This window comes from Eurytemora carolleeae, unplaced genomic scaffold, assembly GCF_000591075.1.
Source record: "Eurytemora carolleeae unplaced genomic scaffold, Eaff_2.0 scaffold373, whole genome shotgun sequence".
In the NCBI taxonomy this organism is placed as follows: Eukaryota; Metazoa; Arthropoda; class Copepoda; order Calanoida; family Temoridae; genus Eurytemora; species Eurytemora carolleeae.
Genome location: NW_019396273.1, coordinates 43,152 through 70,652, shown reverse-complemented (window position 1 = coordinate 70,652; position 27,501 = coordinate 43,152). Strand labels below are relative to the sequence as shown.

General features: G+C 32.7%; 3 protein-coding genes across 8 annotated transcripts; 1 reads left to right on the top strand and 2 right to left on the bottom strand.

Moving 5' to 3' along the window:
• Positions 1-1,554: 1,554 nt before the first annotated feature.
• On the top strand, positions 1,555-14,471 carry LOC111699900 (synaptic vesicle 2-related protein). The gene is made up of 11 exons (XM_023470659.1): positions 1,555-2,140; positions 3,180-3,293; positions 4,680-4,780; positions 6,354-6,498; positions 7,240-7,372; positions 8,413-8,528; positions 8,768-9,053; positions 9,354-9,392; positions 9,912-10,029; positions 12,403-12,620; positions 13,825-14,471. The coding sequence occupies exons 1-11, from the start codon at positions 1,962-1,964 to the stop codon at positions 13,951-13,953; spliced, it is 1,578 nt and encodes a 525-aa protein (XP_023326427.1). The 5' UTR covers positions 1,555-1,961; the 3' UTR covers positions 13,954-14,471.
• On the bottom strand, positions 14,459-15,449 carry LOC111699901 (glutaredoxin-C4). The gene is made up of 2 exons (XM_023470660.1): positions 15,274-15,449; positions 14,459-14,721 (listed from the first exon to the last, which is right to left on the bottom strand). Exons 1-2 carry the CDS (start codon positions 15,420-15,422, stop codon positions 14,556-14,558), a joined length of 315 nt encoding a protein of 104 aa, XP_023326428.1. The 5' UTR covers positions 15,423-15,449; the 3' UTR covers positions 14,459-14,555.
• Positions 15,450-16,873: 1,424 nt separating this feature from the next.
• LOC111699902 (uncharacterized) lies at positions 16,874-26,310 on the bottom strand. 6 transcript variants are annotated; one of them, XR_002764853.1, is made up of 12 exons: positions 25,931-26,309; positions 25,340-25,457; positions 24,030-24,207; positions 23,109-23,187; positions 22,247-22,379; positions 20,704-20,783; positions 20,408-20,464; positions 20,085-20,135; positions 19,538-19,607; positions 18,243-18,362; positions 17,959-18,091; positions 16,874-17,054 (listed from the first exon to the last, which is right to left on the bottom strand). XR_002764853.1 is itself a non-coding variant. In XM_023470661.1 (11 exons), exons 1-10 carry the CDS (start codon positions 25,990-25,992, stop codon positions 18,243-18,245), a joined length of 948 nt encoding a protein of 315 aa, XP_023326429.1. In that variant the 5' UTR covers positions 25,993-26,309; the 3' UTR covers positions 17,814-18,091. The 6 variants fall into 6 exon arrangements, 4 of the variants coding, with proteins under 4 accessions (XP_023326429.1, XP_023326431.1, XP_023326430.1 ...); XR_002764854.1 differs by having other exon boundaries at positions 17,969-18,091; XM_023470661.1 differs by lacking the exon at positions 16,874-17,054 and having other exon boundaries at positions 17,814-18,091.
• Between the last annotated feature and the right edge of the window lie 1,191 nt (positions 26,311-27,501).

The window sequence follows — 27,501 nt, the reverse complement described above, 5'->3', positions numbered from 1 at the left end:
AAACTATAGCTAAGAGAATTCTCGTGGTTTTACCGAGTGTCGAATTAGAAGTAGAGGAAAATCGGTCAAGGAGTTATGATCGGATAAACAAGCAAACATTTGCAGACGAATAGAAGTTTACTACAGCAATAACAAGTAAACTGTGCAATAGGAAGACGACATTAAAGCAATACTAAAATGCACATTACAAAGCGAATAGCTTTACTAGTAAGTTATAAAATCAATTGTTAAGTAAAATGGGTCTATTTGTAATAAATACCGTAACAAATCCCATAGTTATGCATTTGAACATACCTAGATAAATTATGGTGTACATTGTCTGTAAATCTAAATGCGCTTATCCTTAACTACGCAAAACTTATAATGTGTTTATACTAGCTATGTATTGTGATCAGCTTAACTAGGATTACATAAAGCTGTGCAAATCTTGTAAATAAGTATATTAACTTAACCTGTAACATAGATTTCTAAATGCACGTCAGTTGGAAATGGAATAGACGTTGCTTTGATTACAGTGTGAGAGTAAATACTTCTTCGTTAGCGAACGAGAAGCGTCCTGAATCACTCTCTAGATTGGGAATTGATATCCTGTATAGTATCTTGTAAGAAAGATACCTGAGATAGTTTGCGAGCTTGTGTCTGTGTTTGACATTGATAGCTGAGAGATCATGCTAGTGTTTGGGCATTGATAGTTTACAAGCTTGTGTCCATGTTTGGCATTGATAGCTGAGAGATCGTGCTAGTGTTTGGCATTGATAGTTTACAAGCTTGTGTCCATGTTTGGCATTGATAGCTGAGAGATCGTGCCCGTGTTTGGCATTGATAGTTTACCAGCTTGTGTCCGTGTTTGACATTGATAGCTGAGAGATCGTGCTAGTGTTTGGCATTGATAGTTTACAAGCTTGTGTCCATGTTTGACATTGATACCTAAGAGATCGTGCCCGTGTTTGGCATTGATAGTTTACCAGCTTGTGTCCGTGTTTGACATTGATAGTTAAGTGAGCTCGAGTTGTACCTGGATTGATACGGGTTTGAGAACCCCTTACGGAGTAGGGCATTTACTACATATTTACACTTCACAATTGCAGTGCCTCATGCTCATTGGACTATTTTAAGTAATAACTTGCGTCTAAAAGTGTCTTCCTATTCCAGAGTTTTCTGATTATCACTGTACTTTATATTTATATATATATATTATATATTTTAGACAATTTGGAAAATAACCACTGTCGTACATCAAGCAGGGATTTGTCGCAATTTTTGTCATTTGCGTCTATGAATATCTGATGAATATCAAGGAAAGTTTCTAAACTGTAGTAAAGTTAGAATTTAGAAACCATTGTAATTAATAAACTTGTCATAATACTTCCTATACACCGTTCCGCACCTTACTGTCTATCTATATATCTATCTATCTATCTATCTATCTTTCTTTCTATCTATATATATATTACATGTGAACACATATAATCTATCTATCTTACATATGAACATGTCTATGCATCTATCTATCTAACTTACATGTGAAAATATCTATCTATCTATACGCACTGGCAGTAGGTTTAGAACAGTGGTATAGGACTGCACGGGATTGGTTTCTCCGGGTAGGGTCGGGAGCAGAGGAGCTCAAGAATGCGTAAGGCAGGTAAACGCTGCATGGTTTCGTGGTATAAACATAAGCAGTCTGAACCCTGTATAGTGTATAGTAGATATATTTGACAAATAATAAGAACCGGAATTTAATCAACAAATGTCAACGACATTTCTGCAGTGCCAGCAGTGCCAATCAAACCAATTTCAACCAACATTATACATCAACACAGTGACAGTGATATTCATGGCATAACTCGTAAAAAAATAAATTTTTAATTTGATAAACATGAGACTAAAAGTGACTGTGAGAAAATGGCAAAATTATAATCAAAATTAGTGAGACTAGAGGGTTGGAATTCCAGTCAAGTATGGAGATGACAGAGCGGAACAAGGATTTTGTCGGAGTTGAGAAGGACGGGTTCAATTTCTCTGGGTTAGAAGTAAATGGTTCCGGAGAAGGGTTTGATGAAGGAGGAACAATTCGGAGGAATGCTGCAGCGCATCTTAATCAGATTGGAGCAGAAATACAGCTCACAGCTTCTGTCAGGTTTGGATAAAGAATACATGGTATATGATACATGATACAAGATACTGAATAGGATACATACTTCATGATACATGATACAAGATACTGGATAGGATACATAGTTCATGATACATGATACAAGATACTGGATAGGATACATAGTTCATGACATATGATACAAGATACTGGATAGGATACATAGTTCATGATACATGATACAAGATACTGGATAGGATACATACTTCATGATACATGATACAAGATACTGGATAGGATACATAGTTCATGATGCATGATACAAGATACTGGATAGGATACATAGTTCATGACATATGATACAAGATACTGGATAGGATACATAGTTCATGATACATGATACAAGATACTGGATAGGATACATAGTTCATGATACATGATACAAGATACTGGATAGGATACATAGTTCATGATACATGATACAAGATACTGGATAGGATACACAGTTCATGATACATGATACAAGATACTGGATAGGATACATAGTTCATAGTATATGATACAACATACGGGTTACAGGATCTTCACAAATTATTAAGGATACAGAAAACAGGATTGTTACACACTATTAAGTATACAGGATTCAGAAGTCTAGGAAAGTGTACATTAGCAAAGAGTGTACCAAAATAATGATACAGCTAGTATTAAAAAAACGATACAAAATGCAAAGCAAACAAGATACAGGATACATGATACAGAATACTGGACATGTGACATTTTTAGATAATCCTATATGATGATATTCAGAATTCAAATGTACAACAAATAACTAGAAATAACCAGTAATAACTTATCCATTGCCTAACCTTAAGTTTGCTTAATCAAATAATTAGAAATAACCAGTAATAACTTATCCATTGCCTAACTTTAAATTTGCGTCACTAAATAACTAGAAATGACCAAAAATCTGCTTTTAAATTAAAAATATTTTTTAAAGATTTTACAGTTTTCTTTAAATTATATAAAAATAGAAAAACACCAAAAGAAGAACAAAGTTTTTTAAAAATAATTTTTTCTTCTTTAGTGGAGTAGTTCCTGATGATACCTTTACAGTGAGCCAAGCTATTAGTAGTATCGGGTTTGGTAGATTTCAGATCCTTCTCAGTCTAGCTGTTGGTCTCTGCTGGATGGCAGATAGGGAGGAGTAATATCTGATTCATCCCGTCCTATCCACGCTTAACTAATTAGAGTTTTATATATTCAACCCATCCCATCCACGCTTAACTAATTAGAGTTTTATATATTCAACCCATCCCGTCCACGCTTAACTAATTAGAGTTTTATATATTCAACCCGTCCTATCCACGCTAAACTGATTAGAGTTTTATATATTAAACCTGTCCCATCCACGCTTAACTAATTAGAGTTTTATATATTCAACCCATCCCATCCACGCTTAACTAATTAGAGTTTTATATGTTCAACCCGTCCCGTCCACGCTTAACTAATTAGAGTTTTATATTTTCAACCCGTCCCATCCACGCTTAACTAATTATAGTTTTATATATTCAACCCTTCCTATCCACGCTTAACTAATTAGAGTTTTATATATTCAACCCGTCCCGTCCACGCTTAACTAATTTGAGTTTTATATATTCAACCCGTCCTATCCACGCTTAAGTAATTAGAGTTTTATATATTCAACCCGTCCCGTCCACCCTTAACTAATTAGAGTTTTATATATACAACCCGTCCTATCCACGCTTATCTAATTAGAGTTTTATATATTCAACCCGTCCCATCCACGCTTAACTAATTAGAGTTTTATATATTCAACCCGTCCCGTCCACGCTTAACTAATTAGAGTTTTATATTTTCAACCCGTCCCATCCACGCTTAACTAATTATAGTTTTATATATTCAACCCGTCCTATCCACGCTTAACTAATTAGAGTTTTATATATTCAACCCGTCCCGTCTACGCTTAACTTATTTTTGTTTTACATATTCAAACCGTTCCACCACGCAAAAGTTTATACACATTACTTCTGTTCCGTCCACGCTACACTAATTAGACTTTTATATATTTCACACTTAACGCTTTGGTTTCTATATTATTGAAAGGTCATCAAAGATTAACATCAGTTCAAGGTTTTAGGAACATCGAACAATTACGGCCATGTTTTCTCTCGTTGTTCTATATGGAAGAGAACTTTAAGAATAATTCGCTGTAAATCAATTTTTTAGCTGAAAAGCACAATTTTCTACAATTTTGTTTCGCTTAAAGCGTTATTTAATAATTAAAAATAAACTAATTCTGAAAACGTATCCACCCCCAAAGTAAGAGTTTTGAACGTCGAAATTGCGCTCAAACTCAGGATTTACAGATCTTTAAAAAGTTTTATATGTCTCAAATGAATCCGAAAGAAATTTTCCACAACACTGCATACACCCTAACATAACTCCCTTTAAAAAGCACAATTTTCTACCATTTTGCTTCGCTTAAACCTAGGTTTAATTAAAATTACGTCTTTTTATATATTTTTCTTGAACCCCCGAAATTACTCAAATGTCCACTGTACAGTATGGAAATGATGATCCTATCTATTCTACCCTTGTCTCTGCACTGTGAGTGGGGAATAGATCAGTACAGACAAGCCTTCCTGACAACCATAGTTTTTATAGGTAAATAAATCTCATTTTTTACGGTCCAGAGGCCGGAACTTTTGAGTCGTAAATCTCGGGATCAAGCATTGATCTCCAACCTATGAAACCCAACGGATTAATTTAATTGCTCTTCGATATTCCGTGGCGATCATACTCTGCAGGGATAGCTTTCATTGAGGGATCAAGCATTTATGTTCAAAAATAAAACTGCACACTTTGGATATCAAGATCAAGGATTTAAGATTAACAATAATCCACACAAAAGTTTCTACCTCTGGTTTAGCTTTCTCTTTTGTTTTTACTTTGGCCATGAATCTCGTCCTTGCATGCCATAAAGAGATAAATATTGCTAAAACCTGACATTTTGGAGAGGGAAAATGTATTTTATAATTTTTCTTGTTTTTTTTGTGAAAGATTAATTATTTTAGTGTTTTTTTATATCTTTTTTAATACTTAAAAACCTAAGCTTTTTAATTTTNACCGAAAAATACAAAAAGTTTTAGATTATTATGAATGTAAAGATTTTATCTTTTGAGTTTAATTCTTGAATTCCAAGTTGCGAGTCTATTTTCTTTTATGTGTGTTTACTGGAAGGATGAATATCCCATTTAAGAAAATTGAACCTAAAATTTATGCTAATTCAATTCTTTTTATAAATATAAACATATAACTGGTTTTTTTCTTTTCAAGAAAACAGGTTCAGTAATTATTGTTTAAAGATTTAAATAAAAAAAAACATATTCCTGGTTTAAAACGACTTTAATATGTCTATGGACGCAATGTCAACTTTAAAAGTAGCATTTTCAACTCACAACAGTACCGTTTTTAAGATTATTTTCAGCTTGAAAAATAAGCATATCTCATTCATCATAGACTAGACAAAGGTTTAAATGGTACCGTTGTAAATCGAATATTCTGGTCTACACATGACATAAGGGATCACTTTAATTTTGAATTCATTGTTAGTTTTGTTGAACTGAAAGAAGCAATGGTGTACAAATATTATTACTTTCTTAAATATTTCGATATCCTTTTAATTTCAAGTTTTAATTCAACATTCAACAATCAAAGTTTTCTAAATTCAAATTCAAAGAAAACTCAAACTTTCTAATCTCTGTATCTTTGCAACCCGATTGTCATAACCCTTTGATATTTCAAATTATATGAATTCCGTTAGATTAAATAATTTAGGTTTCACACCATCAGGTTGGAAAGATATAGGGATTAGAAAGTTTGAGTTTGTGGTAAAGACTCAAATCCTTTCAAAAAGAAGTAATAAGAAAATGCATAAAGCTAAGTTTATGTCCAATAAGCTATTGCATAAAATAAGAGTAAAAATGTATATGGAATCTCAACAAAATTTTATGTAACCCAATAATTCAAGATTGCAAAAAGGATTAAAAACATGTTAAGCTTTATATGAGAAAAAACATCGTGAATTTCTACAGTAAGAAAGAAAAAAGATACTGCAAGAAAAAGTTGTTTATTCTCTGATGATAAAAAAGATACGATTTTTAAGTTATTGCTTCTTTTACAGAATGGATTAGTTAAAACTACGCTGATATTCTTCTGAACAAACCATATTTTCTAGGTATGATGTTAAGTTCCATGTTCTGGGGCAAGGTCTCAGATAGATTTGGAAGAAAACCAGCTCTCATCATTTCTGGGATATTTCTTTTTTTCTATGCTTTTCTTAGCTCCTTCTCTCCGTCCTATCCATGGATATTATGTCTCAGGTATAGTTCAAGTTATCTCTCTCCGTCCTATCCCTGGATATTATGTCTCAGGTATAGTTCAAGTTATCTCTCTCCGTCCTATCCCTGGATATTATGCCTCAGGTATATTTCAAGTTATCTCTCTCCGTCCTATCCATGGATATTATGTCTCAGGTATAGTTCAAGTTATCTCTCTCCGTCATATCCCTGGATATTATTGTTATATTTGAAAGGATACCCCCGAAGGGGGTAACAATACTCTAGACGAATATAGTCTTACACCAATAAAAGACAACATTATTGAACATATAAAACTATAAAACAATTAACTAAATTAGCGATGTAGATATACTGCTACTACAGTTTCATTCAAATCCACAGCTTTGGTTTCCTGGGATCTTCTTGTTAGACATGGCAACCATTCTCCCCGCCTGCTTTATAGAAAAGCACATCTTTTCTGCTCTTCCCTATTTAGGATCATGGATCCAAGACTGTTCTTTAACCAGAGTTTTAAGACTCCTTTAACCAGAGTTTTCTGGTCCGTAACGAAGGTTTAAACAATTATATGATTTCTTACATTAGTATATGATGTTAAAAAATTAAAAAAAACCTGAAACAATATAGTTTTACACAAACTTTGCAAACAAATTTTTGTTAATGTACTGTGTACGCGTTGTGAATCGGGCATTGCCATCTTTGCATGGAGGGTTACATGAAACTACGCTTAAAGCCCCTTTAAGTTTTTTATCAAGTGTAATCTAGATTTATGGTTGGTTTCAACATCGGCTGCGTACCACAGTCTGTGACGCTATACGCAGAGTTTTTACCCAGCAAGCAGCGTGGAAAATGCGTAGTTCTTCTGGACTGCTTCTGGGCCCTCGGAGCATGTTTAGAGGTAGGCCTGCCGAAAATTAAAAAAAAATAAAAATTTAAATCCAAAAAACTTGTAAAATATCTTTGTTTTAATTTTTAAAAGTAAATTCAAAAACTTTTTTGTCAGGGTTCGTAAACCCTCCCTTTCACATTAGGAATTAAGTATTTGTCACAAACTCTGATTTTCTAATCCCTATATCTTTGCAACGCAATATCTGAGACCTTAAATATTTTAAATAAGTTTTGTTAGATCAAATAATCTAAGTTTGAAATGTCAGTAAAAGGTTTAAACCATGGGATGAACAAATCTGAGTGTGTGACAACATTTATTTGATTTTTTAAAAGTTATTTTCATATTAAAAACTTATAAAATATGTTGGATTAGTACATAGCTGTACAGTGTACAAGGATAAATTGTGTCTCCTTGGCCTGCACTTTTTTGTATTATTTTTTTCTTGACTGTAGTTGTACTTTAAATAAAACATTTTATTTGAATTACAAATACAAATAATATTCCAGAGGCCGAATTTAAAGAATTTGAGCATCGGTTTAAATTTGACACGCGGCTCAAATATGGTTGGTTCCATTTAAAATTGTATTCAATGTTTCAAGATTTAAGCCGGCGCTCAAATGAAACCGATTTTTGGCGGATTTTAGACGCGGCTCAAATTCATTAAATTCGGACTCTGGGATGTCAAATTGTATTCAAAATCCACTTTTTTAGAAATTTATTTTTATTATTCAAATATAAATAAGTGGTAATTCTTCTACGACATATTTTTGTGGATGTTTGCTGAATTTTACACACATTTTTAAATTAGAAATAATCTTTTCAAATAGAAGTGTATTTATTCACAAAAAAATACAGTCTAGGAAAGTGGAACAAAATACCCATGTCAGGAGAAATACCACCTCTTTTAAAGAAATTAATGATTAAAATTAATAGTTTTCTTGAATAAATATGTCCCTACTATCTGATAATGGTTAAGAGTAAACACGGTCTACGAGATAAGGTTGTATAGATGTAAGGATTTGATAAATCAGTTCCTCTGTTTCTTCCAGGTTTTGCTTGCAATGTTTATAATGCCTTCTCTGGGTTGGAGATGGTTGCTGGCTATCTCCTCTCTACCCAGCTTAATGTTCCTTCTTGCAGCCTCATGGCTTCCAGAGTCACCAAGGTAGAATTAGGGGGTAAAAAGAAGAGGGGGAGAGAAGGGGGGAGGGGGCAGAAAAACGTTGAAATCAAATGGGAATACTTTTAATAGCAATTTAAGAAATTATAATTTTATTATTTTTTCGGACTTTATACTCTGGAATACTAATTAACGTATATTTTGCTGTATTTTTGGTATTTTAGGGTCTAACTCAAATATTATTTTGAAATTTCAACACTTTTAATAAAAAAACTTTTTTTCAGATTTATGGCTGCGAGCGGTCAGAGTGAGAAAGCTCTAGAAACACTGACTAAAGTAGCAAATCAAAACGGAAAGTCGATGCTATTGGGTCGACTTATTGTCGACGACGTACACACTTTAAGTCGAGGACGACTGGGAGATCTTCTGTCGAAAGAGTTGAGAAAAACGACAATTCTACTCTGGGTTATATGGTTAACTGCATCATTTGCGTACTACGGTGTTGTGCTGATGTCGACCGAACTGTTTAATTCAACCGACCATCTTTGTTCCAGAACATTCGATAAGAAGGTGAACGTTTAATTCAACTCTTCCAAAAAATGAGAAACGAGGGTGGTTTAAGTCAGGGGGGGGAAACAAATATTTGCACCCCCCCCCCTTCTGCATGTTTTAAAAGGAACAGTGCAATTTACAAACAAAAGAGGCATAAATTCCAAATTTCAAATTTTTCCTAAAATTTGTGAAAATTCATAATATAAAAATAGTTTTTCTGATGCTTGTATTCAAAAATTTTAGATGAATCTATTATTCCAAAAAAAATTTGGGTTTAAAAAAAGTTTAATTTTTTTTGACGAGAATAATTATTTTTAGATTGAACCGACCTGCTCCGCAGATTGTCATCCATTAAAGGTATTTTTTCTTAATTTTAGAAATATTATTAAAAAAGTAATTTTTCGTGATTTCTAGATCGACTTCTTTTTAATATATTTATTTTTACTCTTAAGGGTGTCAGAGAGTTATTCCTTTCGAATCCAGATCTATCATTTTAATGTTGTGTTTTGTATTTGCTTCTTTCTTTACACCTGTTCTGTAAACACTAATCTTATATGTGTTTATTAATGCTTGCAATTGATAGTTTTTGCATTATAGACCAACAGCAACTACTACAGTGAGACCCGAAAACCCGTGGTATAATAAGACCACTGTTGGACTTCAATATTTTAGATATTCCAATGAAGATGAAACACAGTTGTTGTGCAGTGTACATAGACATACTTACTTTAAGTAATTGGTTTATCAGAAACCAGTAAAATGATTAGCTTTACAGCAGAATAATGTTGTTTTTCTATTCCACAATTTTATGGGGCTTACTGTATTAGTTTTTAAAAATATTTATCAAGATTTCTATGTGTATATATATTTATCTAGATGTCGGACTACAACCACCTGTTATGGACTACCCTGGCTGAGTTCCCTGGTATAGTCGTATCTTTAATCCTGATTGAGAAACTAGGAAGGAAATACACAATGGCTCTAGAATTTCTAGGTAAAATTTTCTCACTTCCTAGAATTTCTAGGTAAAATTTCCTCACTTTCTAGAATTTCTCGGTAAAATTTCCTCACTTTCTAGAATTTCTAGGTAAAATTTCCTCACTTTCTAGAATTTCTAGGTGAAATTTCCTCACTTTCTATAATTTTCAGGTAAAATTTCCTCACTTTCTATAATTTCTAGGTAAAATTTCCTCACTTTCTAGAGATTGTTCTTGAAAAAATGAATGGGTAGATAGTTTATAAATGTTTTAATTTACAGTGGTCGGAGTTTATAGCAATACAACGAAGACGACTTTTCTATTTAAGTTTTGATTTATAACATGCTTTTTTTCAAATTATAAGTTTACAAGTAAACATCGAGAAGCTGTTAACTGACACCTTCTCGTTGTTTACATGTTTATGTGTATCCATGTTGCTTGAAAGGTTGGTAAAAATAAAAATTGAAAATGAAAGTCGTCTTCATTGTATTATTATTTACGACGACGACTGTACATCACATGTTAGTGTCTTCAATATATTTTTCTTTACAAAAACATTATATAGAATAGAAACCATTTATGTTATACTAGCTAGAAAGGAAAAAATGATATAGCTAACAAATTTATATGCATTTATTTAAAAAATCGAATTTTGATAAAAAAAATGAATTTTGAAGAAATTTTTTTTAACCTATGTCACCTTTAGGGTACGCGTGGGTTACCTTAAAAAACGTTTAATGACAATCCTCAGTAGTTAAAATTCTTTGAACAATAGATACATATTGTTAAACCGTGCTTATTGAACAATAGATATATATATATTGTTAAACCGTGCTTATTGAGCAATAGATATATATATATTGTTAAACCGTGCTTATTGAGCAATAGATATATATATATTGTTAAACCGTGCTTATTGAGCAATAGATATATATATATATTGTTAAACCGTGCTTATTGAGCAATCCGAAACAATTTGTATTAATAAATATGAAAACTGAGAAGCTACTTTAATTATTTGTTTTATAGATATATATATATTTATATATATATGTAACCAAATAGATTCTAGGACAATAGATGGCAGCGTAGAATTTGTACACTCTCAGTACAGCTGTATTGTGACGTCACAAGTGTAAATTCTTTTGTGTCAGAAAATTTTTTTAAAAATAGTGATAGTTTTATAATAAAGTGCTTATCTTACAGTAAAAAAAGTGAAATTAAATGTATTCTTTATTTTCTGTTTTTTTCACTTTTTTATTTAATCTTGAAAAACTAATGTCAGAAAATTTCGTTTTTCTTGCTATATTTGTCACTTGTGACGTCGTGTATAATTGGTTCATTTCTCTGTTGCCACCTATTGTACTTGATAATCTATTTGTATATAACTATATGAATATATAACTTTGAGACGTACAACTTATGTTTAGCATAATTCTTATCAATAAAATGTGAAGTTTAAAAACTTAAATATTTATATATATATACAATAAAACCTCATTTAAATCTGGTTAAAAACGCACTTGAATTTTTATCAACACTCTTTTCAATTATAACTTTAATATCAAGCATTTTTAAAAAAAAATATTTATACATTAAGAACTCTCTACTTATTGTATTAATAAAAGTTTCAGTTTTGATTTGAACAAAATCTGAAATCCTTAAGAAAACACTAGTTAAAAATTATATAAAAAAGTTCGAACTTCTAAAAGCAAGGATATATCCAATCTCTAAAAAATTCTTTTTATTTCTAAAATATTGAAAATTCTATGAGACTGTTGCTGAAGTAAATGTATATTTAATCTAAAGAAAAACATAAATCTTGAATAAATGTCTCACTCCTCCAAACGTCATCAATATTCTTTCAAGACTACCAAGTGATAATACAAAATAAAAAGACTAACAAGGACTATCAAAATAATTTCAAGAGAACCTCCGTGTTTAAAAAAGAACATGGTAGATTCACAAAGTTTAACCTTTTCCTTGAAAAAATGTTTGTTTTTTTATCCGACAAGAGATTGTTTCTTAAAAATAGTAATTTAAAGCAGAATTATGCAGGACGGACAAAGAATAATATTGTCAAAATTGAACAAATTTTTAAAGAGAAGAACAATAAAATCTTCCTCATTGTCGCTCAAATAAAAGTTTAAATTGAAAGCTTGAAATTACGTTGACACTCCCTTTAAATGAATTGTTAAATCTGAGCTAAAAACTTTAAAATTGTGGATATCGAGATCAATGCTTGATCTCCTCTTTTTCTTAATCTAAATATAAAATAAGGCTTATTCTCCTCTTGTTAATAATCTCCAGATTAATTAACCGATCGGGATTAAGGATGTCCCATTCTTTTAAGTTTTCAGCTCTGTATTATAAATAGATTAATATTTTAGGGTTCACTATTGTTCTCTGCACCCTTTACTATTGCGCTGCGGATAGAACATCGGTCACGGTCATCCTGTTCTTTGCCCGGGCACTAGGCAGCGGGTTGTTCCAAACTGCGTATGTCTACACTCCTGAGGTGTATCCTACTGTACTGCGGAGTGTAGGGGTGGGATCCTGTTCTGGGGTGGCAAGGTTGGGAGCCATGCTTACTCCATATATAGCTCAGGTATATATCTAGGTTGGAGGCCATGCTTACACCATATGTAGCTCAGGTATATATCTAGGTTGGGAGCTATGCTTACTCCATATAATAGCTCAGGTATATATAAAGGTTGAGATCCATACTTACTCCATATATAGCTCAGGTATATATCTAGGTTGGGAGCTATGCTTTCTCCGTATATAGCTCAGGTATATCTAGGTTGAGAGCCATGCTTACTCCATATGTAGCTAATGTATATCAAGGTTGGGAGCCATGTTTACTCCATATATAGCTCATGTATATCAAGGTTGGGAGCCATGCTTACTCCATATATAGCTCAGGTATATTCAGGTTGGGAGCTATGCTTGCTCCATATATAGCTCATGATTATCAAGGTTGGGAGCCATGCTTACTCCATATATAGCTCATGTATATCAAGGTTGGGAGGCATGCTTACTCCATATATAGCTCAGGTATATCAAGGTTGGGAGGCATGCTTACTCCATATATAGCTCAGGTATATCCAGGTTGGGAGCTATACTTACTCTATATATATAACTCATGTATATCAAGGTTGGGAGCCATGCTTACTTCAAATACAGCTCAGGTATATTCAGGTTGGGAGCTATGCTTGCTCCATATATACCTCATCAGGTATATTCAGGTTGGGAGCTATGCTTGCTCCATATATAGCTCATGTATATCAAGGTTTGGAGCCATGCTTACTCCATATATAGCTCAGGTATATTCAGGTTGGGAGCTATGCTTGCTCCATATATAGCTCATGTATATCTAGGTTGGGAGTCATGCTTACTCCATATATAGCTCAGGTATTTCCAGGTTGGAAGCTATGCTTACTCCATATATAGCTCATGTATATCAAGTTTGGGAGCTATGCTTACTCCATATATAGCTTATTTATATATCCAGGTTTGGAGCTATGCTTACTCCATATGTATAGTTCAGGCATATATCCAGCTTGGGAGCTTATATGCCCACTTAAATAGCTCATGTATAGAACAAAAGAAACTCGTCTAAAACTAAAATAATGCTGATGTTTGAAACCTGATGTCGGAGATCTTTGACATTATAAATTCTGTTAGATATAATAACTAAAGAATAAAATATCAAAGGTTTACACCATTTGGTTGGACTTTAACTTATTGATGCATAATCCTTGAAATTTTGAAATAAATAAATTAAATTAAATAAAAAATAAATTTTCTAGGTGCTCTTGCAAAGATCGTTCCAGGGTGCTGTATCTGTTTACGTTATTTCTACTCTGCTTGCAACCCTCTGCTGTTTCTTCCTACCTATAGAAACTAGAGGACGAGAAATGAAAGATCAAAATCATTAATTCAAATTTTATCTTCTCTATTGTGATATGTCGTGTTGTGATGAAAAAACTTATATCGAAAAATTCTGTTTCTTTTAACTTCATTGTTTGTTTTATCCGAGTCGTTTACAACATTATGTTTAATCAAAATTGCTGTGCCCCCCCCGCTTCCCCCATCCGCTAGGAAATTGTGAAATAGGGGGGGGGGGGTATGGGAACCCCCAATTTTTGTTTGTGTTCTTCAGTTTTAAAAGTGGAAAATAAGATTTCAAGTGGGGCAAAGACCTCTGCCCTCAATGATTCGAGGGGAGGGCACTGTCCCTTGCTCCCCCCCCCCTATTTACGCCCTTGGGCTTTATTTTGTAAAAAGTGAGATTATAATGATGACCATCAATATTAAATGATAAGTGTTAAAGAACCAAAATTTAAAAAATCTCTTCCATTGTTTTAAACGTTATACCTATCCATGTATCAAACTATAAATACAATTATACTATATATTGCTCAATTATATAATTAAATAAAATTTGGTGCTTTAATCATTTTATTTTTGATAAAACAAAATCTTCTGCATGAAAACTTTTATCTGCTATTTCGCAGATTCAGAGACCCGTCGAACATATTTATATTGCATTGACTGCCTCCAGTTTTTTCTTTAATTCTCCAGTATTATGGAGGTTGGCCGTATCATCAGCTCCTCCGATAACTTCGCCTCCGATAATGACTTTGGGAACAGTTCTAGTTCCTCCGATCTTCTCGAGAAAGTCCATTATTTCCTCCTCATCCGGCCTGAAAGAAATGGAGTTTTTGCCAATAACTCTGATTTTCTAATCCCTATATATTTGCAATCCAATGTCATAGACCTTAGATATTTTCAAACTATGAATTCTGTTGGATCAAATAATCTGAGTTTGAAATATCAAAGGTTTACACCGTGAGATTGCAAAGATATAAGGATTAGAACATTTTAGTTTGTGGCAAAGACTCAATTCCTTTAAAAATTTGAAGTGACAATTCACATAATTCAATGAATGCATGCCAGACACGATTCACAACAGTGTCCTTCAAATGGAAGGTTCCAGTGAGTCATCATTTTTTCTTATTTTCTATTTTATTCCTTTTTGTTGGGCTATATATTTTAGATATTTAAGTATATTTTTGACATACATTGAATGATAGATCAAAATATAAATATTCAGTATTCACTTCGTTGTAGTTAGTTTTCAGTATATTTTTGCGTAATCGACTATCAATCATGTTTATTTTAGTAATACAAATGTTTACATTTAAAAAAAACTGTTCTTTATCTTTAAAAAGTCTTGTTTTCATAAATAACTAGACCTTTCGTCAATTTCCAGGACATGAATGTTCTCGACATTAATAGAGTAGGAGTCCAAAATCTTCTTTGCAGCTTTGCAGTACGGGCAGAAGCTTTTACTCACAACTACAACTTTATAACTGTTCATCAAACGCTCAACCTCTGCAGCCATTTTTAGTCTGTTTGGCGGATTTTCAAGTTATTTTTTTGCGAACTTTTTTTCTTTTCAAAATATAAATAAAGAATACTAAGAAAAAAGAATCGAGAACATAAAAGTACTTAATGTTTACCTACCAAGGATGAGACTTGTTTGAAAGCCTTAAATTCTTTGATCGAAACAACCTCAGAATCAAAATTGATTAAATTTGGCCTTGAACATTCTTAAAACATGATATGCTAAAATATTGTGAAATTAAAGAAAATAATTTACAGTTGAAGGGAACCATATGCTTGAATAGAACAAAACTTTATGAAAATTTAAACAGTGGTCTCTAAAGTCTCGTATTTTGATTCCAAATTACGTTATTATAATTATTATGAATTACGACCACAAGTGTTAATAATGCTTTTTATATCATACTGCATACATAGCTTTAAGAAAAGTGTTAAATAAGGCTGAAAATAAATTACCTGCCATAGTGGAGGGGAAGAAAGTTCCAAACCGTGATTTGGCCCAAACCTGACACTGAGTGTCAGGTTTGGGCCAACTGTGCACAATTATCTTTTCAACTGTTTATATTTTTAATTTTAAGTAAAGAAGTAAAAAACTGTCTGCACACTTTAGTTTTGAATAGTTAAGACTAAACATTTTTATAACACAAACTTAAATACTAAACCCCTGCAAATGAAAAGATCTAGTTTTGAATAGTTCTAAGATCTAAATTTTTGATCATTTTTGATTTTATTTAAGAACATGTCACAATTTTGCAAATGCAAAGTTTGGGCGCAAAACACTCTTTGGAACATATCGCGATTTTGAGACATTTCACATATTGTAATCAATGATCTTTTTCAAGCATTTACACAATTTTGTAACCATACAAGTTCTTTGAATACGGTATAATTTAAATAATGAAACAATAAAAATGTGAATAATTTAGAAGATAAACATGTTTTCAGTGAATCATGCTTAGGTCAAGTTTGGAACCTAAGCACGGTTTGGAACTTTCTTCCCTTGTAATGCATTATTCAATTTTATTTTCTTTACTTATACAGACAATAAAAAAATGTTTCGGCTTCAGCAAAACTTTCCACTTAAAACCACGATCAAAGTGAAGAATTCCCACATAGAATGAAATTTTAAAGACGACTGTTCGGAATTTGTTTCGTCTTCTATATTCTGGTTTTCCTCCAGCTGTAAACTTGCATCTTTCTTGTCAAACCATCTGATATTTAAATGACTACAGTTTTTAACAGAAGACCATATTCCACCATTAGATTGTCAAATTTAAAGGTTTATAGGTCGTCGTTAAAGCTTAATCCTTCACGAGTTAGTGTTACGCTGTATTTAAACCAGTTTACCGCTCAATTAATGTCAAAATATACGATTTTATTTTATTCCTATCATCCTTCATTCAATTTATACATTTTAGATAATCTCAAGTTTTTCATTTCAAGTATAGATACATTTTCATTTCATTTTCATTTCAAGTAGATACATTTTTTCATAATATCACACTTAACACTAAATATTGTATCCCATGCATCATTTAAAAACATTTATTATGAAAATTTAACTTTCATACTCAGTTTAAAAGTTTAAACATATATTTTGGTAAAACCCAAATTATCATATTTAAAGGAACTGTAAGCGTAATTTCAAGAAATCCTTCATACAAAGATGACAATGCCCAATTCACAACGCTACACTTAAAGGGACAGACCGGCTATGTAAGGAAGTTAAACTGAGTATAAAGTGTTGTGGACAAATTCTTTAGGATTCATTTGAGACACATAAAACGTTTCTACGATGTATAATTACCGAGTTTATGCGCAAAGTCGACGTTCAAAATCATGAATTTGGGTGGGTACGTTTTCAGAATTTCATATTTTGCAACAGAAATTTGTCAATAAATCGAAGTTAGAATTAATTATTTCCTTTTTCATCATTATATTGAATTTCTTATTTTCTATGAATCTGTTCGCAGATGTCTTCAAATTCTTTAAATGTAAATATAAAAATTCCAGAAAAACTTCAGAAAATCTTTGTGATTAAAGAGAGATTATAGAAACTAATAATTGAATAAGATTACATTGTTTGTCGTTATTTAATAATTAAAAAAAAAATTCTGAAAACGTATCCACCCAAAAGTTTGATTATGAACGTCGACTTTGCGCTCACTCTCAGGATTTACAGATCTTTAAAAAGTTTTATATCTCTCAAGTGAATTCTAAAGAATTTGTTCACAACACTGCATACTCAGTTTAACTCCTTACATAGCCGGTCTGTCCCTTTAAAACTTTTATCTGGTTAATAATGTGAAAGATATTGTAGTTATTCAATGGTTAAAAAATATTTAATTAAGATATTTCCGTATGCCTTTCTGCAGTAGAAATGCGCAAGTCACTTTTGTAGAGAAACTACAATTAATTAAAAATAATCAGTTTTCAAAATTGTTAACATTGATATCTAATTAACACATGATCAGACGAAGCTTTAAAGGATATGGTTGTAAATCGGGCATTGTCATCTTTGCATGGAGGGTCACTTGAAATTACGATTCCAGCCCCTTTAAGAAAATTGATGAATAAAGTACTAATCCCTTTTGGAAGACGATATTCACATATTTATCACAGAACATTGCAATCAGATTCGAGGTAGAAGACATCTTTGTTTCTGCCCTAAAATAGAATTAAAATCAAATAATTTCAATTAAACTTGAGTACTGAGTAGTGACAAAAAACTGTGGAAACAAAGGAAAATGGTGCCATTAAAAGATTTAACATAATTACGAAACCAACAATTCTTCTAAACAAAATCTTAAAAATGTACCTAATGAGTTATAACTAGAGATTCAGTTCCTCCTGGTACCTTCTCATAATCTGTTATATACATACAGAGTTGTTCATCATACACTGCACCCCCTCCATTCATTGTAAATACAGATTCTACCTAAATATAATGGATTGTATATATATATACAGAGTTCTTCATCATATCACTGTTCCCCTTCCATTTATTGTAATAACAGATTCTATTTAAATATAATGGATTGTATAGAATATATATACAGAGTTGTTCATCATACACTGTACCCCCTCCATTTATTGTAATAACAGATTCTATCTAAATATAATGGATTGTATATATACATACAGAGTTGTTCATCATACACTGTACCCCTCCATTCATTGTAAATACAGATTATACCTAAATATAATGGATTGTATATATATATACAGAGTTCTTCATCATACACTGTACCCCTCCATTCATTGTAATAACAGATTCTACCTAAATATAATGGATTGTATATATATATATATACAGAGTTGTTCATCATACACTGTACCCCCTCCATTTATTGTAGATACAGATTCTACCTAAATATAATGGATTGTATATATAACTATATATACAGAGTTCTTCATCATACACTGGACCCCTCCATTCATGGTAAATATAGATTCTACCTAAATATAATGGATTGCATATATATACATACAACGTTGTTCATCATACACTGTACCCCATCCATTCATTGTAAATACATATTCTACCTAAATATAATGGATTGTATATATATATATACATACAACGTTGTTCATCATACACTGTACCCCTTCCATTCATTGTAAAAACAAATTCTACCTAAATATAATGGATTGTATAGAATATATACAGAGTTGTTCATCATACACTGTACCCCTTCCATTCATTGTAAAAACAAATTCTACCTAAATATAATGGATTGTATAGAATATATACAGAGTTGTTCATCATACATTGTACCCCCTCCATTCATTTCATTGTAAATACAGGTTCTATCTAAATCTAAGGGATCGATTGTCTACAAAAGTAAAGTGAGACCAGAAAATTCTAAAATAGGACGACAACTTTAAAGGCTGAAGTTATGACTTTAAATAGTCAAATAAACATGAGACATAAAAATAGTGCAGTGTAAACAGAGCCCGTTCACTTAATAAGTGATTAAACAAAAACTATTTGCTGTGAAACCACAACAAACACCCTTAAGCACTGCTTTTATGTCGTCATCCATAGTTTTCTAGTTCTCACTGAACATAGCATTAACACTGAACATTAAAATATTAGATTATTGTTGTAACCTGTAGACTATCCCCTGCATCAAGCTCAACTAGAATAATTTCCTCCATATTGTAACACTGTTTCAACTCTCTTTAAAGCATATATTTAAAATGAGAAAATAAATAAGGTTTTTTTATTTAGATAATATTTTCAACATTAGTATCTTAAATTTGAATTGTCTGTCAAAACGACTTATAAGATCGGGCCAAATTTTTTTAAGACCTCACATGACCCCAGTGAAGGTTTAAAGCCGTTTGAAAAATTGTTTTTAAAACTTGATTTTTAATTATTATTAAAAAACACAAAAATTTTCAAATTTTATTGTTTACGAGAAAAAAATGGCATCCAAAGCAACTGCTTACATTATTTCAAGAAAGCCTAGTGTTTTAGAAATTAGAAGATTCATGCAAAAGTGCAAAAAAAATTTGAAAAGAAACTTTTACGATGTTCTATTCAAAAGCCCGGGTGGCGGACAGAGTATTTTAATTATAGAATTAGATTTTTAAATTAATTGGTATCTTTTTGACTGGGGTTTTATTTTACACGTTTCAGAATATATTTAATTTCCTTGTGTTATCCTTATTGCAAACCACTGTTTCATTATTGTTTGCTTGGAACCTATAAATAAATAAATGAAAAAGATCGTGAAAGACCCCCAATGTGGGATCCCCAGACCGACTCCGGGAAGGGTCTCAGTCAGGTGCTGATACAAGGGAATTTTTTTTAATTGGTATTTTGTCATCAGGACTATTGTCGTGAATATAAGATTCATCAACGGAACTATTGTTATAAATCTGTACTCTATTAAGGAATCTTTGTCATATTATCAAATACCTATTTACACAATCGTTAAAACCAAAAAATATTTTTTTAATAATATTTTTTATTACCTGAGTGTACCCCCAACCTCCAACAATTTGGAATTTTTTCGGATTTCAAACATTTTTCTATGTTAATTATTTCCTTATTAATTCATGTATGTCTTATAAGTTTTAAGACAGAAGAATGTCCGAATTAAGAAATTGTAAGTAATTGAACTACCGGCTAACCATACCGAGTTCAACTACTTCTCCAAATTCATTAAGTTCGACCTCTAAAGTCTTGTATTTCGAATAAATTATATTTGAAACGAATTTTTCAATTTTCATCAACAATCTTTTCAAAAATGTTTGAAATAAGTACATCCCTGTTGGTGTATGTATCACCGTGTACTTTAGCCTGGAATTGTACTCGGTACACACCTCTCACCACAGCACGGAGTTCATTCTAAGAGTACAAGTTAAGTTTTTAAATCAATTTAATCTTTAACAAAACCACAGAGACTGATCCCTGTATCTTTACAATCTGATGGGGTAAACCTTTTATACTTTCTATTTAATAGAATTCATAGCTTGAAATATCAAATGTCTGTGACATCAGGTTTCAAGAAAATAAGTAATCAGTAACTTAAAGGATAAGTAATCAGTACCTTAAAGGATAAGTAATCAGTACCTTAAAGGATTAGTAATCAGTACCTTAAAGGATAAGTAATCAGTACCTTAAAGGATAAGTAATCAGTACCTTAAAGGATAAGTAATCAGTACCTTAACGGACAAGTAATCAGTAACTTGACGGACAAGTAATCAGTAACTTGACGGACAAGTAATCAGTAACTTGACGGACAAGTAATCAGTAACTTGACGGACAAGTAATCAGTAACTTGACGGACAAGTAATCAGTAACTTGACGGACAAGTAATCAGTAACTTGACGGACAAGTAATCAGTAACTTGACGGACAAGTAATCAGTAACTTGACGGACAAGTAATCAGTAACTTGACGGACAAGTAATCAGTAACTTGACGGACAAGTAATCAGTAACTTGACGGACAAGTAATCAGTAACTTGACGGACGAGTAATCAGTAACTTGAAGGACAAGTAATGAGTGCCTTAAAGGACGAGTAATCAGTACCTTAAAGGATAAGTAATCAGTAACTTGAAGGACAAGTAATCAGTGCCTTAAAGGATAAGCAATCAGTAACTTGAAAGAAAAGTAATCAGTGCCTTAAAGGAAAAGAAGGCAGTACCTTGAAGGACGAGTAATCAGTACCTTGAAGGAAAAAATCTAAGTACTATACAAAGTAATAAATGACAGCAGTTTTGATAAATGAGTTTTCTATTTAATTAATTATTTTCTGATCATAGTGATCTTCGCAATCTGATGGTTAAATTTTGAGTTTTCATATTTTTAGTATTTACTATGAGAACATTGGGCATCATGTTTAATAAATTTGAGGTTTAAGTTTAGACTAGAGACGGTTCAACCACGTACCTTGAGCCGGGGATTTAGGATTTGTCTATGTATAGTTAAACCCAGAACTTCAGAAACAACGAACGAATTTATTAAATGTCGTCTGTACAATTTTTCAATGGGTTTTAACAAATTTAATAATTGTATAAAAGTAAAATTAATAATAAATAAAGAGCCATGGAATATGCGGAACCAGTTTTAAAGAGCTCCATATAATTATTCAATTAAAAAAATAAATATCTGCAGTATTCTATTATCAGTATGTTAAGAAGACGACATTTTACACATTCTTTTAATAACTCCAAAGTTCTGGGATAAACTGTACCACAAATTCAGCAAACTAGTTTAATTTCATTAAGTTCGGTTCCAGGTCGCTAAGATAATAACTTATAGCTGAAATCAATTCCATTCCCCAGTATGTTAATTAAATTTTGTTCACCTTTGAACCTTTACAGAGTAGAATATCGGACTCTCTGATGAGAGAGTCAAGGGTCTTGTTTTGCATCATCTTCTCCTCCTTTAACATGTTCCTCAGCTCATCCAGCTCAACTTCCTTCTCAGACAAACTGGTCCTGGATACAGGGGTATATAAAAATAGATAAAGATAGAATGCGCATAAGACGACATTTTTCATCTTGAAAGATATAAATGTACAGAGATGTTTTAAAGATATTCCTATTATACAGATTAACTAGGTCGGTTGTGAACATTGGCTGTCATTGAGTACTTGTGGTGTACATGAGTTCTGTAGAGAGAAATTTAAGTTAGTTTAGTCCTTCTCATGTCATTCTTCAGTTCTCGTCAATATGGTATATTACTCAGTGAAATATTGCTGTTCAAATAGTTCCATTCCCGGAGTTATTTTACACTCTATTATGAAATCCATTAAAACACCAAACCAACCCGCTTATCATTGAAGTACACTTTGACCCCTAGAAGGATGAGTTCGCGGACTGTACAATTCTTGGTAACTTTGCGTACATAACCTATCTATGTTTATTTATTTATCTATGTATATAAATATTAAAATTAATTAACTGTTATTTTTGAATTAAACTATTTCAGAGAGGTTCATATAATTCCATTTCTGATCCCAAATAGGATCGGGGTTGAAAGTACATTTAAGGGCATGAATATACATTTTCTGTTTCATTGTAAATTTTGGCAAGATTTTTTTTGTGTACGTTCCTACACTCAAAATTGTGTACTGCATTTGGGGTGTTAACAGATATAAATTTCAGTGATCAATAAAATAGATAAATTATAATATACAGAATACATGTTTTTTTTTCTTTTTCAACCTGAGATTATTGAGTTGGGTTTGTTGGTAGGATACATCTACTAAAACAGTCCTCAAACTTTCTTCCCGATCCCAGGAACCTAAAAATGCAACAATAATCAATTTTCTAAAAACCTTTGCAAATAAGGTTGAATGTCTTTCCCTAACTTTAGTTTTAAAAAAATAATTCCGGAATTTAAACAAACAAAAAATAATCAAATGTTTTGGCTGAAACCTTTTCATAAGAGGTTGTATGTTATTACTTTATTTTAGTTTTTAAAAATAATTGAATTGTGCATTTATTGTGCACTAAATTTTTCGGTTTTGGTTGACAATTTGATTCAAAATGTTATTTTACCAATTTTTGCACATTTTCATAAACCTGGCCCCCATTCCCTTTTGAAAAAAAAATTTTAACTCTTCAAAAAAAGTTGAAATATGTTTATTTTACCAGTAATATTGTCTAGTCTAATCTCCAGACTGTATATTTTATTAGTAATATTGTCTAGTCTTATCTCCAGGTTGTGTATTTTACCAGTAATATTGTCTAGTTTAATCTCCAGGTTGTATATTTTACCAGTAATATTGTCTAGTCTAATCTCCAGGTTGTATATTTTACCAGTAATATTGTCTAGTCTAATCTCCAGACTGTATGTTTTACCAGTATTATTGTCTAGTCTAGTCTCAAGGTTGTATATTTTACCAGCAATATTGTCTAGTCTTTTCTCCAGGTTGTATATTTTACCAGTAATATTGTCTAGTCTAATCTCCAGGTTGTATATTTTACCAGTATTATTGTCTAGTCTTTTCTCCAGGTTGTATATTTTACCAGTAATATTGTCTAGTTTAATCTCCAGGTTGTATATTTTACCAGTAATATTGTCTTAGTCTAATCTCTTACCAGTAATATTGTCTAGTCTAATCTCCAGGTTGTATATTTTACCAGTAATATTGTCTAGTCTAATCTCCAGGTTGTGTATTATTCTTGAGTTTCTTGAAATATCCTCCTGCGATGTCGAGAAAAGAACTCCAAGTAGGACCAAGTTCAGGGAGAACATGAGTAAACCAAGAATGGATCGTATATTTCTCCGGACTAGGTTTAATGTAGATCCTAACATCGTCTAAAATATGTATTCCTTTTTGAAGGACGAGACGGATAAAATATTTTTGCAGACATATCGACGTTTTTAACAATTTTTGGGAAAAACACCAAGTTAGATAAAATAAGGTAAGATCCCTTGTTTCAGCATCAAGCCTGCATAATCATTGTATGCACTAAGAAAAGAATGAGTTTTGAAATTTTTAAAAAAAAATTTCCTTGAAGGGTTTCTAAATAGGTATTTGTGTAAGTTAGAATTTATATATTCTCTGAGAGGGAGGATATTGAATGCCAGCTTCAGGCTGGAACTACGAAGAAGAAAATTTATACTTCTCCTGTTCATCTTAAACTTAGTCGGACCAGGGATATGGGAGACCAGGGATATAGGTGACCTGGGATATAGGGGACCAGGGATATAGAGGACCAGGGAGACCGGGGACCAGGGTGGCCAGGGACCAGGGAGACCGGGACCAGGGACACTGGGTGATAAGGGACCAGGGAAACAGAGAACTAGGGACATTGGACAACAAAGGACCAGGGACACTGGACAACAAAGGATCAGAGACACTGAACAACAAAGGACCAGGGACACTGTACATCAAAGGACCAGGGACACTAACAACAAAGGATCAGGGACAGTGGACAACAAAAGACCAGGGACACTGTACAACAAAGGACCAGGGACAATGTACAACAAAGGACCAGGGACACTGTACAACAAAGTACAAGGGACACTGGACAACAAAGGACCAGTGACACTGTACACCAAAGGACCAGGGACACTGGACAACAAAGGACCGGGGACACTGGAACAGCATAGGACCAGGGATACTGGACACTAAAGGACCAGGGACACTGGACAACAAAGGGCCATTGACACTGGACAACAAAGGACCGGGTACACTGGACAACATAGGACGACGGATACTGGACAACAAAGGACCAGGGAGGCTGGACAACAAAGGACCAGGGACACTGGACAACAAAGGACCAGGGACACTTAATGACAAGGGACCAGGGACTACTGGGTGACTTAAATGAACAATTCAAGAACGGGAACATGACAGTGACCTTTGCTGATTTTAATATAACATATCATAACACAAAGTGCCAGTGAGGAAAATTTACTTACAGGTAAAAACATTAAGAATTACCATAGACGATGCCCGACTGAGAATACCATGATTAGGACTTGTATTGTCTCCAATATCTCCTAGATATGACAAGGTTTCAGGATTCATCAAGTATCCAGGATTATGCTCCGGGGTCCGTCTACAACACAGAAAAATAAACGTCTAAAAAAATTATATAAGGGCCGGACTATCCACGTAATGGGATTATTCTCTAGAATTGATTTGCGGATTTAAATAAACGAATAGTTCACTAGGCACTTGTACATATCCTAAAAACACATTAATGAATTCAAGGATTTACAGTGGATTTTACCCGGAGAGCTCAATATCTGTCTGTCTGATCCAGGTCCCAGAAAACTTTATACTTATGCAGCGAATGATACGTCAAAAGTAAAATGAATATGAAAGAGAGGTGAATATTTGTGTTAGGGTTCTGTTTAGGCTAAAGAAATAAAAAACGATGATTATTGCTACTTAAATACCGTGATACCCAGAGGCTGAACCTCCCCCCCCCCCTCGTACGCCCCTAGTGATACCGTTGTGAATCCCGCAGGTGAATTGGAGGGTTACTTGAAATTACACAAATAGTCCCTTTGAGCTTCCATTTCTTACCGAATTGTTAGAGTTTTGAGATTAAAAAATGTTTCATCATGATCAATTCTCGGGGTATGCATTGTTTCTAGCTCACTGTTTTTCTTCTTCAAAAGTCTAGATTTTACAGTTGGGTTTTCTAGAAGTTAGTTGTTATCATCTAGAACTTGAATATTTTTGCAAGGATCTAAAAATATTCACCACTCTACGCATTTCTCTAAAAAAGAGTCACTTCTTAGAGTTACTTTTCTTTTAAATACATTGAGTCACTTTTGAGTCATATTTAGGACACAAGAACAAATAAGTTAGAAGGTTTAGTATTCTCTGTTTTGCTCCGGGTTTCAGGACAGCTGTACTGTTAAACAGTATACCTGCAGATTCACACTGACCTAAACCCTGTGACAGACAGTTTGGGTTGTTTANTAAGAGAGAGGAGAGGGTGGAGGAGGAGGAACTGGTTCGGAGAAATCTTCCTGGAATGTCAAACCATTTCTTTACAATCTAAGATGATATAGATATTACAGAGTTATCCACACAGGATGAGACTTGAGAGAAGACTGAACGGAATTACTTCCCCTCCCCTATTTCGTGTGTTCATAGATTCCTGTTGCTGTAAACTTGTTTCTTTCTTTGCAAAACCATTAGATATTCCATTCTAAGATTACATTAAGTGCAGACGCCTACATTTTCTATATAGTTCAACCTTTAGATCTTCATGTTTAATAGGTTTTAAGTCTTCCTTAAAGTCTCATCCTATGTGGGTAACCCTGATTATCCTTGACTCTTTACTATGAGCCTTTTGCTTTTGTTTTGCGCATTTTAAAGAAAAAACTCCGGAACAAATAATTTTTCTTTGTCTGAATCTGATTTTTTGTGCTTTTGGCAAAATATATTTTTATACCGCACTTCCTTTCATTTTTAGGAATATATTTCCCCTTTTTCAATGCTTCTGTTTCTTTTTTGTTTAATTTCTGCAAGTAATTTAAGTCTTTTTATTCCTTTTTTTCAATGCTTTTGTTTCTTTTTTGTTTAATTTCTGCAAGTAATTTAAATCTTTTTATTCCTTTTTTACCCACAAAGAAGGAGACTGTGCAAAGACGACTTAAAGGTTGACGATCCCAAGGTTAGATTAAGTCTTCTGAATCGAAATTCGTATTTTATCTGTGTCCGAATTTAATGAATTTAAGCCGCGTCTCAAATCCCTCAAAAACCGGTTTCAATTGAGTGCCGACTTAAATCTAAAATTTAATACGATTTTAAGTGGAACCAACCATATTTGAGCCGAGGCTAAAATTCTTTAAATTCGGACTCTGGTAATTTGATGATTTGATACAAAAAGTATAAAGTTAGTTGAAAGGAATCGTGAATTTTAGAAAACAGACCACTATAGTTTGAGTAGAAGTAAAAATTTCCATTTACTGTTATAGCGCTGATATAAGGATTTATCTCTAATTGGATAATGAGCTAGATAGAAAGATAGATCTTACCGCCATGCAATTTCTACTGGTTCAGAATAGACACCAAACACATGGCTGAACCCTGACTGGATCAGGCGCTAATTGACTCGGCATACTAGATTGAGACAATTTCTC